General features: G+C 35.6%; 1 protein-coding gene across 1 annotated transcript in view; it reads right to left on the reverse strand.

Moving 5' to 3' along the window:
- LOC107288161 (AF4/FMR2 family member 3-like) overlaps positions 1-16,702 on the reverse strand; it is a gene marked incomplete at its 3' end in the record, with an annotated part of 256,331 nt that overhangs the window by 208,455 nt on the left and 31,174 nt on the right. The window contains exons 4-6 of the mRNA XM_029284284.1: positions 16,138-16,174; positions 12,516-12,640; positions 9,241-10,029 (exon numbers count right to left, since the gene is read on the reverse strand). Coding sequence (XP_029140117.1) covers positions 9,241-10,029; positions 12,516-12,640; positions 16,138-16,174 — 951 coding nt within the window. The remainder of the gene's footprint in view (positions 1-9,240; positions 10,030-12,515; positions 12,641-16,137; positions 16,175-16,702) is intronic.

Below are 16,702 nucleotides of genomic sequence, written 5' to 3' on the forward strand. Positions count from 1 at the left end.
TTTGGTCTTCTCTTAATACTTAGCAATACTGCTTGATAGCCTCTTCATCCATAAAAATCTCAATCTGAATTTCTGATTGATTAGGGCAGTTTGATTTTTGTTACTTACTTCAATAGCAAAATAGATATTCCATTATTTCTACCACTACATGGGATATATATCATATCTACTACTATATCCTAATGGCTCCCCCACATACATTTTCAGCAGATTGCCAGATTAACTATACATGACATGGATTTTAAGAAAAATCTCATATTATCTAGATCCTACCTCAGTAGGAACAAGAAGTCAAGATTCTGCTCTGCTGGAGATTACAGTCACCAGGATGCCATAAAGTTCAAAGCTGTATCATTCTAACATACAATTCAACCTGCTGATTTTAACCTTTATAGCTGGGACTTAGGAATCTTATTAAACCAAAGTTAATCTATTTAAGGTATCCCTCCTGTCAGAAACTGCTAATAGTCCTCTGTTGCTGTGCAGTAAAGGAACTAAAGCCAGGGAATGATATTTTTCAATTGTGGCACCAATTTGTTGGAACAACTGCCCTCTTGAGACTACCTCTTTCTGTGAACGTCTTACAGAAATTGATGAAAATAGAGCTTTTCTAGAACACTGCGTAGAATGGTATACATTAGCAATCACAGTATGTTTTGCTTTTATGTTGTGACATTGCTCCATGTGTTTTGTATTACCTATGGAGATTTTGGTTACATTTGCCAGTGTACCAATTTAATATTTTTTTTTATAAACAAGCCTTTTTCAGACTTTTCTTAAAATAGATATTGTTTTGATATTCAGTTACTTGGTATCAGATACATTTGAAACAGAATATTTTAGGCAAATAAAGTAGAGTAGAGTAGAGTAGAGTAGAGTAGAGTAGAGTAGAGTAGAGTAGAGTAGAGTAGAGTAGAGTAGAATAGAATAGAATAGAATAGAATAGAATAGAATAGAATAGAATAGAATCTGGAAGGGACCTTGGAGGTCTTCTATCTAGTCCAGCCCCCCGCTTAAGCAGGAGAATCTATACCATCTCAGACAAGTGACTGTCTAGCCTTTTCTTAAAAATTTCCAGTGATGGAGCGCCCACGATTTCTGGAGGCACGCTGTTCCATTGGTTAATTGTCCTCACTATCAGGAAGTTTCTCCTTAATTCTAGGTTGCTTCTCTTTTTGTTCAGTTTCCAACCATTGTTTCTTGTCCTGCCTTTTGGTGCTTTGGAGAATAACGAGACCCCTCGTCTTTGTGGCAGCCCCTCAAATATTGGAATACTGCTATCATTACACTGTTAGAAATATATATCGTCTTTTTTTGCTAAACATATCTCCCTTAAAAAAAGTCTGATTTCATATACTACAGTATAACTTTTGACTTATCTCTACTAACAGGAAAAACATTTTAATATTATTTCCAAATCAGAGGCAAACTGAAATTTAAAAAGGGGAAACATTGCTATTCAAGTCTCTTCGAGTATTGTTATTCCAACATTGCATTGTCATTCAACAATTTTAAATGAGAAAATGCATACAAACAAATCAAAATCGATATACAATTTTAGCAATAGAACATCCTAAACTTACATAAATCTCACATTGGTCATTTGAAGCCAAGAGATACTTGAAGACACTTTTAAGTTTATCAGTTATTAGCAATGAAAGAATCAGGAAATATAAAATTGTCTAAAAAATTGCCATTCCCTTAACTGATGTGTCAGACAAAAATGAGGAAGCTTGTTCTTTTCTCTTTCATGACCTGGAAAAAGACTATGTGATGTGTGTTTCACATAGTGTTAAAAAAATGCATTCTTACGCATTCTGGTCTGTTGTCTTCAGTAAAGGTTTATTGCATTTTGCACAGAAAAACATTCCCCTTCAAATCACAAAAACAAAGCAAGGTCTCTTAATGCAGGGCTTTTCAACCTTTTCACCCATTGTACCACTTTTAGGATATGGCAACATCCGAGTACCACCAGTCGCCTAGCAAGGTGTCAAAAACTTGATGACAAAAAAAAGGAAAAAAATGATAAAGTACAGGTCATCCTCGACTTACAACAGTTCGCTTAGTGACTGTTCGAAGTTACAATGGCACTGAAAAAAGTGCCCCCCAAGCCACAGCCGAACAAGACACCTGCCTGCGCACCCGGCGGCGCTCTTCCTCCTGTCCGAGGTTTTCATTGTTGTGAGCATTTCTGTTGAGGATTGGCAGCGAGGGTGGGGTGGGGGGTGTTTGGTTTTTATTCCCCCCCCCATCTGCTGGGTGGTTGCAGCAGGTTTTGGTCACTTCACATGACCCTGGGACACTGTGACGTCATAAATATGAATCAGTGGCCAAGCATCTGAATGTAAATCACAAGACCCTGGAGATACTGCAACATTTCAGCTGATCGGCGCTTCTTCAGGGCTCAGCAGAAGTTCCAGGATCAGTGCTGCTTTCCAGCTGATTGGGGCTTCTTCAGGGCTCAGCAGAAGTGCGAGGATCAGTGCCAAGCTCCAGCTGGAGCCTGGCGCTGATCCTGGCGCTTCCACTGAGCCCTGATAGCCCCGAAGAAGCGCTGGTCCTGGTGCTTCCGCTGAGCCCTGATAGCCCTGCAGCTTCAGCCATCTCTCGCTCAGGCTTGCACGGTGCTGCCACTGGTTCAGTTCATTCCCCTCCCTCGCTACCACTTTTCTAGGATGGTCGCGTACCACCTGCCAGGTGCCAATGTACCACAGGTGGTACCCGTACCACTGGTTGAAAAGCCCTGTCTTAATGTCCTGGTTTACATGAGTGTGGGAGCAGCCAGGTCTTCAATGACAAGCAAAAGGCTAACAGGATCAAAGCTATCTGGATCTCTATGGGATTGCTTGTTCCACAGGACAGATACAGTGACAGAGAATGCATGACTCCTAGGTCTTACAAGATGACCCTTTCTAATAGATGGGACTCAAACAATACCACCTCCACCCATTCTGGAGGGATGAGCAGAAACAAACAGATAGCCAGTCCTGCAAATGACCTGGACATCCACCATGTAAGGATTTGTAGGTGGTAACAAGCATCTTGAATTGGGAGCCAGTGAAGCTTGCAAAACAAGAGGTATTAACAGAATAACAGAGTTGAAAGGGAGCTTGGAGCTCTTCTTGTCCAATCCCCTGCTTAGGCAGGAAACCCCATACCACAGCAGACAAATGGTTGTCCAATCTTTTCTTAAAAACCTCCAGTGAGTACCCAACTTCTGGAAGCAAGTTACTCCACTAATTAATTGTTGTAACTGTCAGGAAATTTCTCCCTAGTTCTAGGTTGCTTTTTTCCTTGATTAATTTCCATCCATTGCTTCTTGTCCTACCTTCAGATGCTTTGGAGAATAGGTTGACCCCCTCTTCTTTGTGGCAGCCTCTCAAATATTGGAACACTGCTATCATGTTACTCCTATTCCTTCTTTTCATTAAACTAGAATTCCTGGAACCGTTCTTTACGGTTTTATCTTCTAGTTCCCTAATCATCATCTTTACTCTTCTTTGCTCTTCTCTGTACTCTTTCTAAAAGAGTCTCAACATCTTTTTTATGTCATGGTGACCAAAACTGGATGGAGTATTCCAAGTGTGGTCTTACCAAGGCATTATAAAGTGGTACTAACACTTTACATGATCTTGATTCTATCCTTCTGTTCATGCAGCCTAGCACTATGTTGGCTGTTTTGGCAGCTGTAGCACACTACTGGATCATATTTAAGTGATTGTCCACTAGGACTCCAAGATCCGTCTCACTATTACTACTATTACATGGGTGTATTCTGAACAAGTAATTTCAGAATGCTTTGCAAGAATGGACAGTAATCCAGTCAAGACGTGACAAAAGGATGAGTGACTATAAATAAGACTTCCCAATCCAGAAACAGGCACAAATGTGCAAAAGGCAAAAGTTATGCAAATGTTTGATAAATATTCTGTGCCTTAATCTGCTTCTTTCATATTGCTAACGTAATTACCTACTTTAATAAAGAGTTGCTGACAAGTATGTAGGAAAGCAACATATGAAATGAATTTTCTGAAATAGATGATATAGCTAATGAAGCTGATGAATACATCACTGACAATAAAAGGTAGAAAACCAAGTATTATTTCAGCCACAACTGAAACAAGCATGTATTCTGACTGCCTCCAACTGGCCAGCCTCCAGATATCTTGGGATTACAACTTTTCGAATCCATAGCAAACTTCCAAAATTCCTTCAAACTGTAACCACACATATCCTTAGTTTAATATACATTTTAATTAAGGTAATGGTTCAAATCAAGCATGCCTACTTCTGATTTTTTAAAAGGTTTTTTTTATCCCACATTTATTATTTATATAAATAATTCAAGGCAGCAAACATATCTAGTAGTCCTTTCTCCTAGTTTTTCTAAGCCTGGTGCCTTAACAACTGGACCTAACCAGTGTTCTGATTTCTCCCTTAACTAGAAAAATATGACTGAGGTTAAAAAATGATAAGCCATTATCACTATTTTTAATATCTAGTTAAATGTGGTTACTTAAAAGACCCTAATTCACTGGGTGATCAAATGAAATAATGAATTTGTATAGAAAATTAATTATCAAAATATATTTTCACATTGAATTATAACAATCTAAATGACTGATTATATTTGTACTTGGTTCAACTATTTTTATATTCTATATTTGCCATTAGTTTTACAACAATTATCATGAAGAATATTTAATTGAATTTTTTAAAAAAGTACAGAACAATGAACAAAAACAGATTCCAAAAGATAATATACAGCTGTTCAACAGATAATCTAATTAATTAATTGTTAAATTATATTGACAAGTAAAACAAAATCAAAGATGAATATTAATATATTAATTGATATAAATCACCTGACTATATTACATACATTTAATAATTATACACCAAATTACACCTAAGGATTTGTCTTTTCTTGCAAAATATTATGAAATCTTCAGCAAAGGGAAACATTTTGTATAGTTTTTGGATTAGCAGAAGTGAAGTGCCTTTTTAAAAAATGATAAATTACATGTTTTATTAAAACAGTCCTTGAAGTTTATAGTAGTTTATAGTAGTGACTGATGTAACAAAAAAATCCTTAAAAATCGTCAAATTCCATGATTTTGAAATACAATTTAAAATAGAATTCACATCTCTACCATGAAAACATTTACCCATAAATCTACTTATTCCAAAAAGTAAACAATAAAAAACTGTACCAAATCAGAGGAATTAATGTTAATGTAATGTATGCTTGAATTTCTTATATCACCTACAAAGAAAATATCTGTTCCATCTTTTCTGATGCATTCTCTAAACCACTCAATAAACTTGGAATAAAATCTTTTGGTGAATTAATTTCAATCTTAAATCCAAAGAAACAATATTTTTAAAGACCTGCATCCATTTATGTTCTTTCATGGCTATTCCAACACTTTATTCCATAAATGCCACTAATTTCAATTTTTAAGATGTTTTCAAATTTCTGATACAGATACAAATTAAATTTTATTTCAAAAATAGATTATCAAAAATGAAAGAATATCACGCTTTTTTTTTGATCAAGTTCCATGTTGACTTATAAACATGTGTTTGAGTTGGTTAGTCACACCACTGTTGCATATTAGATTTAAAAAATTAAGTCTTAAGTCACTGAAATTCCTTAAAATAATTATTACAAAATAATTGATTTAAAGCAACTACTCCAGACTCTGCCCAACTTTTCCAACATCTCATCACCTATTTTTAAAGTAGAATTCCACAAAGAATTTATTACATTGGCATCAAAATCTAATCTAAGTCCCAGTAGGGCAAATATATTTAACTGCTCATAAATCAAGAAACAATTTTTTTTACTATATATTGATCCAATAATTGCAAAGAACTTAATGGAAATAAGTATAGATAGTCCTCGTCTTACCACCATTCATTGAACAACAGTTCAAAAACATGACAGTGCTGAATGGACAACCTGTGCACAGAGTTACAGCCCTTGCAGTGACCCCTTGGTCACGTAATCAAAATTTGGGTGCTTAGCAGCCTGTCCACATTTATGTTTACGGGGTATTTTAACTTCCCCCGCATGCCTCTCTGCCCCATCTATGACCTTTTGGCCCTTTGCTGCCCTGCTGCCACTGACCTTCACTATCTTCTTGACTCAACTACTGACCAGGCTTAGCTGCTGGACCAGGCTGGGCTTTGTGGAGTAAAAAAGCAACCAAAAGCAGTCAGAAAACACACACAGAGAGAGTGCAGAAAATAACATGCTGACAAGAAAATCTCTGACACAAAGGATATGTATTTCAGTGAGTAACCTGACGGAGCTTTTCATATAATGTACAATTTCTCATTCCCCTTCTTTATTAGTACCTTTATTTTTTATAATTCTAGGATCCATCATTTCATTCATAAGCTCCTTGATCCTACTAATATAAATCTAGAACAGGGGTGTCAAACTCGCAACGTCACGTGACATCTCGCGACGTATCGCAACTTTTCTGCCATTACCGGCAATGGGGTGGGCACGGTTTCGCTATGATGCATCCGGCCCATGGGCCGGCAGTTTGACACCCCTGATCTAGAATAATTAAGCTGCAGCTTTAAATAGTCAATCATTTGATCCCAATATAGTATAATTTAACCTGACACAATAGTTCAGAATCCCCCAAAGTACCAACTAACTTAATCACAATATAATGTTCTTACGAAACATGGTATAACTTTTTAGTCATTTCAAAAAATGACAGTTTACACCAAACTAAGGTGTGGAAGTTGGTGAAATCACAAAAAGTGTCCTTATATGCTACAATTTCTAACTGCATACTACTCAGCTTTTTAAGCTTTAAATTACTGCTTTAGATTTAAATATTGGTTTGCTTGTTTCTTCAATTTACATGGCTGTCCATTTCAACAAGCACATTTTAACTTCAGATTTGAAGGCAAATCTGTTCTGAGTTGTATCTGAAGGATACATGTACAGGTACAATAAGTGGGTTTTTTTCTTGGACTGCACTGCAGCTGCAAAGAACACTCACACAATCCTGGGAAAAGATGCAACTCTTTCAAGGTATCTGAGTACCTTCATATTATCCAAGGGATCTTTTGACATATCCTGTGACAATGCATATTTCTTGTCATAATCTGATTTTTTTTACTCCAAACCTTGATTCTTGGCTTGTTATTCTATCTATAACTGTATAAATTAGAAGTTGGAGATAAATGGGAACAAATGTGCTAACAGCAAATAATTTTAAAGAAAAATACTAGAAAGCAGTTTTTCTTTATTATCTTTTCCCCCCTTATTTGGTACATCATTCTAATAATATATTTTGTAAGCTGCTTATAGTAAAATTCTACATGAGAAACAGTAACACTTGAGTTGAGAGACTATAACTTATACTGAGAAGTAGGATAATTTTTGAAAGGTGGAAGATATTTGAGTATGCATTCTGATTAATATGATGAAAATGACTCAAAAAATCAAATCTTGAATGAACATCTCAAAAATTAATTTAATGAAATATACTTACGATATTTAATATATAAATATATTTCATTACATTAAATTTTGGAAATTGTTATGATTAATTTTATGTCACGCTACCAAGAACCTTCTAAAACTGATTAACAATATTAAATACAAGATAGATCTGTAGAGGAAATCAACCTTTCCTGCAAATTTAAAAATAATATCCTGTGACTTGTATTCAAATGTATTTTCTGTGATTCACTGTACTGAAGTCAATTTCATGAACTGAAGACATATCAGGTTCTGGAGATAAAAGAAATAACTTAGTGCAGAAATAACTATATTTTTAAAAGTTTACTATTTAAGATTATATTTAAAGCAATATTATGATGACTCAACATGCTTAAACCTAGGAAACTAGAAACTACAGCTAATGCCTTAGCAAATGTACTTAGAATAAATAAGGGTATTGAGCAATCACAGGTTGTGTTTGCCATGCTAAATTGTGGCAACAACAGAACTTTAACTATAGAAATAAAAAATAATAGATTATAGGCTTGGAGAATACTGTTTGCAATACTTGTATATGCATACATTGCGTACAACACCTAAAAGGATATACATACGCTATGAGTAGAAAGACCATAGCTTAATACTATCCTTACTATGTAGAATTTCTCCAGACCAAGCTGTCTGGATATCTGGCTTCTGAAAAAGACCAGCAAATAATTTTTAACTTGCTATTTTCATCATAGCTGCCTGGCAGAGTAATCTGCATTTGCCAGTAAGACTTTGTGCTTCCTAGAATATCCTTGAATAGTGTCATAACATTTGATGATGCATTTTGGCTGTGTGATTTCATTCAATTTAGAAGTATTCTTTGGAGAAAAGAATTTTTAAAAATTAACCTAATTTTTACCTAGCTCCAATGCTTTTTTTGTTAAAAAAAAAAAAAAGGTGCCGGAACTCACACATGTCATACAACCCGCCTTGCCTACCCTACAAGGTTCCATCCAAAAAAGGTGCCGGAACTCTGTTCTGGGCGATCTATGACAAAAAAAAAAGACCTGCCTAGCTCATTTCATATTTTGCTCTTTCCTATTGCTTCTTTCAGCAGTGAACTCCCAGCAATCTATTCCAAGGCCAAGGGAAGTCCTCAAATAGGAAGATATTACCCATTTCTAATGTAAATCCTTGCTAGCTCTATATACAGTACTTCCATTTTTTAAAAAAAATCAATTCACTAAAAGTCATTTACCAGAAACTTTTGAAAGGAGTTGTCAAATCAGAGACATCTTTTCACAGAAATATGAATAGCTGAACAATATTAACAGTTGAAAGCACATATTGAATGAAGTCATCTCATTACTAAGCAATAAATTGAGTTCTATTATATCAAAATATTGACTACAGCGTACGTTTGCCACTTACAGTTTGAGTCGTAAAACACTGGAAATGCAATTCAAAACATTCTTCCTGAAAGTAAAAGGCTACATGCTCCAACACTGGAAGTTTTTAAGAAGAGACTGGACAGCCATTTGTCCGAAATGGTATAAGGTTTCCTGCCTGAGCAGGGGAGTTGGACTAGATGACCTCCAAGGTCCCTTCCAACATCATCATCATCATCATCATCATCATCATCATCATCATCATCATCATCATTATTATTATTATTATTATTATTATTATTATTATTATTACATGGAATATCACTCTAAATATTTGAAAAGTGATTCTTTATTGGTTTGTTATGAAAGGTGCATCATCATTAAACTTACCTCTTCTTGTTTGGACATGCCACACTTTGTTACTTTTGACTTGATCCTAGCCGATTCATTTTTAACAGAAGACATCTTTCTGTATGAGGTGCAGAGCATGCTGGTTTCATCCGGCACCTTTAATCTTGGAGATTTATCAGGAGCCTGATCTTGACCATCCATTGGTCTCACATAAGCTGTTGGTTTCTGCTGAATTATATTTGGTTTTAAAGCAAGTGCAAGATGAAAATTTTGTACACAGTGTCCATTGCTATGCATAGCTGGTCTTTCTTGAACCTGGACTCCAGTCTCTGTGGCACAGCTCAACTTTGACTGTTGTGTTTGAATGTTCTCTATAAATAAGGATGATAAAGGACCTTGAATAGTACCGGATGAAGATGGTGGTGAAGGACTGTGTACGTAATACGTAATCTTTTCCAAGCTGCTCTTTTGGTTAGCTATTTTGAAATCATTACTCTGTGAATCTGGCAGTCCATGCCTATGTTTGCCTCCCCTCTGCTGATTCTCTAAGGAACGCCCAGGTTTCTGCCAACCCATTGCATTCTTGTTTAGCTGTCCAGACAGTGTCACTGGTAAAGACTGAGGACTGCAAATAGAAGTCTGAGTATGAGTCATTGTTTCAGCAGCAAAGTGCTCCTCCATTTTGTTCATAGATCCTTGTGACATACAGACCTTTTGAACACCAACAAGCTGGCTTTGATTGGAGTGATCGGTCAACAATTCTTTCATTTCATCATAGTTACCCAGTGTATTCTGGATACGACTAGACAGTTCATCCCCCTTATTTGTCTGTAAAGGAAATAATCAAAATAAATAAAAAGTCAAGAAATAAAATCACTGAAAATCATGAATGTGCAGTAATTTTGTAGTGTAGGATTGATGATTTAAAAAATAAATGTTATTGTTTATCTAATAATTCTATTTATTCTGAATGTGGGTAAGCATTAGACAGGGAACATATAGCAAAGGTTAAGTAAGTCACATAGATCTATTGCCCTACAAACTCATAGTATTTATGTATTTGTAAATAAATTCAAACTCTATAAAACAATATAACAGCAATCACACTATATAGTTATTCAGATTAGTTAAATACCTACAATCTGTATGTCTGCACAATCTGTGACTTTTTCTTTTTAGATGTTCTGCAAATTCAGCTATTTTGGTTAATTTATGTTTCAAGATATTGTGCAACCCACAATGCAGATTAATTATATATGTTCTGAAAACATAATGTAACTTTCCAGTTCAAAGGAACCCTAGCTCAGGTAAATATGTTTCTTTGTAATTCTTCATTATTCAAGAAAGAAAGAAAGAAATATACTATAAATATATAAGTAGTTAAGTATTTATTACATAAGTAATGAAACAGCATCCTTACTGACTTGCCTATTTTATAGATGCCTTTTTTAGCTAAGGGTAAAGGCAAAGGTTTCCCCTGTCCAGTTATATCTGACTCTAGGGGGCGGTGCTCAACTCCATTTCTTAACTGAGGGAGCCAGCATTATCCAAAGACACTTCTGTGGTCATGTGCTATACACTAAGACACACGGAATGCTGTTACCTTCTCACCGAAAAGGTATTTCTTTATTTACTCGCATTTGCATGGAAACTGCTAGATGGGCAGGAGCTGGGGCAAGTAACGGGAGGTCACCTCGTTGCATAGCACTCGGATCTGGAACCTGTGCTGTCAGCTTTCCAGCTGACAAGCTCAGTGTCTTTAACCGCCTATTAGCTCTGTATAATACCTCTTAAGAAGCAGTTTCTATTGCTGTGATATAGGAAACTATAGGACAGGGGTGTCAAACTGCCAGCCTGCGGGCCAGATGCATCGTAGTGAAACCGCACCCACCCCATTGCTGGCAATGGCAAAAAAGTTGCAATACGTCATGACACGTCATGTGACGTTGCGAGTTTGACACCCCTGCTATAGGAGAAAAGGAAACAAGAAGTTGTGCTCATAGCATTAATTAGCACTGTGGGATGAGATCAAGGCATAGGCAAATACAGATTCAAAGCAGTGTAAGGACCAAGGTATGCTTGTCTTATTTGGTTAAGGAAAACATTTCATTATTCCATGCAAAAGTACATGAATAAACAATAACCTATCCTGAATAAAAATGTGCGGTGCATGATAACATAATCCTGCAAAAAACAAGAATGATGTTAGGTTCCTGAAAAACAGGTTAACATTTAGCTCTCTGTATGACCAGATTGAATCTGCATAGTTTGTCAACTTATCTGAAAGGTTTACCTTAAAAGGAGAGGAAAGATATTGACTAGGTACTATACAAGTGTAATCTCATTTTAAAACAGCTTATTTTTTTAAATGTACAGGTAGTTCTCAATTTATGACCACTCATTTAATGGTTTGAAGACATGGTGGCCTCAGAAAAAGTGATTTACAATCTGTTTTCAAAATTGCAATTGTGGCAACACCCCCATGAGCAGATGATTACAATTTGGATTCTTGGTAAATGGCTCACATTTACAATGGTTGCAGTGTCTTACACTCACGACATTTGCGGCTAGCTTCTGACAAGCAAAGTCAACTGGTGAAGGTGGATTTGTTTAACAATCAACAATTTAATTTGTTTAAATTCTGGTCCCAAGTATGGTTGTAAGTTGAGGAGTACCTGTAGCTAAATATAATGCTGCCCTAATGTTCTTCTATTCCAAATAACATGCACCTAAACTTAACTAATCATCATCATAAATGCATGCTTTATGAAGTCAGTTCATTATGTGAAACTATAGAAACTTATCTACAATAACATATTTCTACAGATCAATTAAAGTAAGAACATAAAATAATTAATGCAGTTGGTTTTACTGGATCAAATTATTTGATTCTGAATTACACTGTTCAAAAGAATTAAGAGAGCAGTCATTCTCACAAGTGGCTTTGTAAGATGGATGGCAACAAATTAATTAGTAATTTTTTAAAAAATTAACCATGAGATCAGTGAGATGCTGTCAATCTTAATCCATTCAAGGATTGATGCAGGGGGCAAGGAAGGTGATCTTGATAGAAATATTTAGGAACCTTTACCTAGGCAAAAGGAGTTGAAATGATTTTAGGTCACAGAAAACTGCATAACATTTGGAACTGATGAAGCAGATGAACCAATGCAACTTGGAAGGCACAATGAACAAAAATGGGCAAATATTAAACTCCTTTGCCTTATAAAAGTTATATCTAATCTATTTCACTATTTCATAAACAAGTCAATCTAACAGATGGGAAGGATATAGATAAAGTATACAGTGCATACCTTGTATGGTTCACTGAAGAGAGAATAACTGGCATTAAATATGTGATCTTCATGCTGGGTCTCCTGATTTCTCCTTTCCCATTCTTTTCTGCGTAGCATATTTCTGTCAAGATCATAGACACTGCACCAAAAAAAGAACAAAAACAAATCAAATTTGGTGGCGGTACATAAGTGCAAACCAAGACCCCCCAAAATGATAACGCTGACAAGATGATACCTCAAAAAATGCCAGTTTGATCAAGGGATTTAATATACAGTATAATAAGGAAGGAAGAAAAGCTTATTATTGTCTTAGACTAGGTATACCTACATAAAACACTCCCAATAAATTCCAAATAAGAATGCTACAATTGTCATATGCATTAGTCCTACCTCCCAAAGTTAACATAAGGGGGCAAACTGCTGAAACTAGAAAGCAGTATCTGATAATTCTGTATCTCATCTTCAGGATTTTGTCCACAAAAGGGGATAAATATAAAATCATGAAGGTGACTGGGCATCTTTATTAGTAGGGCCTACAATAGTCTCAACTGGAGATCACTTTAATTTACCTGTTAAAATCGTTTTTTCAATTGGCCCCATTTCCCCCAAATTCACAAGGACCTAACTTCTGCATGGTTGCAGTATTAGTAAATATTTCCTCTAGAACTGTTAAATGGAGAGCACTAAAACAAGCTCTGATAAAAACTCAGCAAAGTTTAAGACAAGTTGGTGAATTTCACTGTTTTTTGATACATCCTGGAATTTTGACTGTGTTCCTGTTGCAGTCCTCCTTTTCCAACCTTACTGAATTTTCTCCTTGACTCCATTCTAAGTCAGAATTGCTCCAGGAACAACACATATATTTGCGCCAAAACTATTGGTCTATAATAGCAGCAGCTCTACTATCATCAAAGAAACTCTGATCCATACAACAGTGCTGTCTGCTATACAGGTTGTCTTCACTCAATGATTGCACTCTTTAGCAACCATTTGAAGTTATAATACTGAAAAAGTAACTGGCCCTTGCACTTACATCTGTCGCAGTGTCCCTGCATTTAACTTTAACTATGTAAAAACATTATTTTATATAGTTTATAATAAAATACTTGTTCTTGTAGCATAATGCAAGGACTTTCAGAGGTCTCCCAAAGCTGACTTCCATCTGTGGAAAGACAGCTGCATTGTCTGCATAAGCCAGTTATACCATTGTCAAAATCTTCACTCAAGTTCCTAGAAGCATTTATACTGCCTTAATAATTTCTGTCACATACATTCTCTTTCTCACAGAGTTTAATTTATTTACTAAAACCTACAAACTGCTTCAAAAACATATATGATGTTGAGTGGCTTATGCTCCTATGTATTTATTTTTAACTGTATTTTGTTGTGTGTTGTCCATAGTCACATCTCTAAGATGACTGGCTATATGCCTGTCTATACATCTATCTACCTATTGTATTATTAAAAACAGATTCAGCATAACAAAATAACAACACAAGGCACGTATCAAAGAGCAATCAAGGACAAAGATAACAGCATTGCCGCAGAAAGGTTCAAACTCATATTAGTCCCAGAAGTCAGGATTATTCTAACAGGACAAGAGCTAAGGACAGTGGTTTTGAAACTTGGTCATTTCAAGATGTGTGGATTTCAACTCCCAGCGTTCCCTTGACAGCAGGCGTTTCATAATTTTCAGATTTGCCTATTCTCTTTTATTGTATAGCTCAGGGGTGTCAAACTGCCGGCCCGCAGGCCGGTTTCATCATACCGGAGCCGCGCCCACCCCATTGCCGGCAATGGCGAAAAAGCTCCGATACGTCACATGACATCACAAGTTTGATATGCCTGGTATAGCTAATAATTAAGTCAGTTTCTTTTTAACTAAAGAAAAATAACATCTCCTTAAAAACTTGCTGTTTTAATAGTGTATATGATTTTTTATGATAGTGATGACTTTCTACTCATTAATATTAAAAATATTTTTAAATGAAAACATATACTGCACATAAAAGTAATAGACCAGCTTTTCATAGGGTGGTGACATGATTAATAAAATGCTATATTGGGATGCAAGTAATTTTTTAGACTTTTTACCTAGTTCAAATGAAAGTTAATTTGAAGGTTCTACATTATTTTTCTTCCCTTTACAAACAGAAATGCCACAGGGCAAAACAATTATTCTGATTTATTGTTTTTCCTTTGATTGAAAATAAAGACATAGCCTGGTATCAAAAAAGCAACAATGAAACAAAGTGTTCTTTCCCTTAGACAAAATACCTACTATGCTATTTCAAAGACTTTACCTCTAGGCAGATGTGCAGAGAAAACATCAATCAGTGACATGTGTCTAAGATGAGACTGATGTTTACTTTCACAGCTTTTCATCTTACATCCAATAAATTACTTCTCCTTCACCAAAATACCTGGTTAAAATTTCATTTTTCATTTTGCAATGAGTTTTAAAACTTTTGCTCTAAACAATTTTAAAGCTAGATTAATTGATTTTTCACTCCTCACTTTTTTTTTCAAGTTCTTTGTCCATTAAACCTAGAAGAAAAGTCTCTGGTTTAATTTGCATATTCATTTGAAGAATCTTCTGTATCTGAACCTTGTTCTACATGTTTACAGCAGCGAGAATGCTTTATGCATGAAAATGGAGAGATATATTAATCCCTACAATGGAAGAATGGTTGGAAAAACTGATGAAACTAGTGGAGATGGGAAAATTAACTGCTTAAATCAAGAATACATCTAATTTTGTATCTATCTGGAAAGTGCTTCAGGATTTTGTGAGAGGTCCTTGGTGCTCTCTGAGCTTGGTTGTTTTCTTGCAGATGTTTTTCATTATCCAAACCTAGTTTGGCTGATGAAATGTCTGCAAGTCCACAAGTCTTGGTCCTTAGTGCTCTCTGAACTTGGTTGTTTTCTTCAGAGAGGACCAAGGAGCCCTTATTTCAATCTTGAGCAAAAAATATTCTCCTTTATTGAGATTTTGTGTTCGAGGTTTTTTGTTATAGAAATGGCTACTGTATACTGAGTATGTAAAGTAAAAAACTGAGGCTGTAACGTTATTATGTTCATTCTACTGCGCTGAAAAGAGTATGAAATTAATGGTTTTTTTCTATTTCCCCCTTCATTCTACACTTCTCTTTCCCTTTTTTCCACTATTCTCATTTTCATTTGTATTTTATACTCTAATAATCTATATAAATAAAAATGTAAATGTTCATTTGTTCAAAATCTTAAATCTCCGAAAGTTCTTCACCGATTGCTTTGAAATTTTGACACAACGTTGCATTCGAATATGCGCGTGTTTTTATATACCTACTATTATATAGATGTCACACCTGTGACAGGTAAAAACATGCTTTTTTTGAAAAACAGTGCCATCTGTTGGCTGAGTGAACGAGAGCCACAGCAACGCGTGGCCGGGTACAGCTAGTAAATAAATAAAATTATAATAAAAGATTCTTCATTCTTCATGTGTTTTATGACTACTTCTCACCATTTCAGTCATATAAATATCAATGCAGTCACCGTCTTCCAGTAACAATAACTTATGTACTGATAGAAACAAAATTGGATGAGAAGAAAATTGTTTCAGGAAAACTCTGGAATTTTACTAAATCATCTCCAATGTGACATACACGGAGACTGGATTGAAACAGTACAATAAGCTACAATTTACATATTATGGCTTAATACTACTGAAATTAGCTTCAGTACTGCATTTTAAGCCGTATTTTATAAAACACATTTTGTATAGCTTAAAAATGATTTTAAAAAACAAATATTTTATGGCTTAGCATGTTGTATAAACTCAGCTACTTGTGGCTTATTCAGTAAATGATACCTTAATGTAATACATCAACTAGGTTAGTATTTGTAAGTATATCTGATCTGTTAATTTTATAAAATAAATTTAGATAATTCTTTTTCTCAGTTATAGTACCTAGTAGAATATAATATTTATTTAATATATTTCTGTAGAATATAATATTTATTTAACGATGCCCTTGACGTGATGACCCGCTGCCTGGAGGCCGTACGGGTCTGGATGGGGAGGAACAGACTCAGACTCAACCCTTCCAAGACCGAGTGGCTGTGGTTGCCGGCGCCCCGGCATAGTCAGCTGATTCCATCGCTGTCTATAGGGGGCGAAACTTTGGCCCCCTCAGAGAGGGCGCGCAACTTGGGTGTCCTCC

This window comes from Protobothrops mucrosquamatus, unplaced genomic scaffold (assembly GCF_001527695.2).
Source record: "Protobothrops mucrosquamatus isolate PMUCROS unplaced genomic scaffold, P.Mucros_1.0 scaffold490, whole genome shotgun sequence".
In the NCBI taxonomy this organism is placed as follows: Eukaryota; Metazoa; Chordata; class Lepidosauria; order Squamata; family Viperidae; genus Protobothrops; species Protobothrops mucrosquamatus.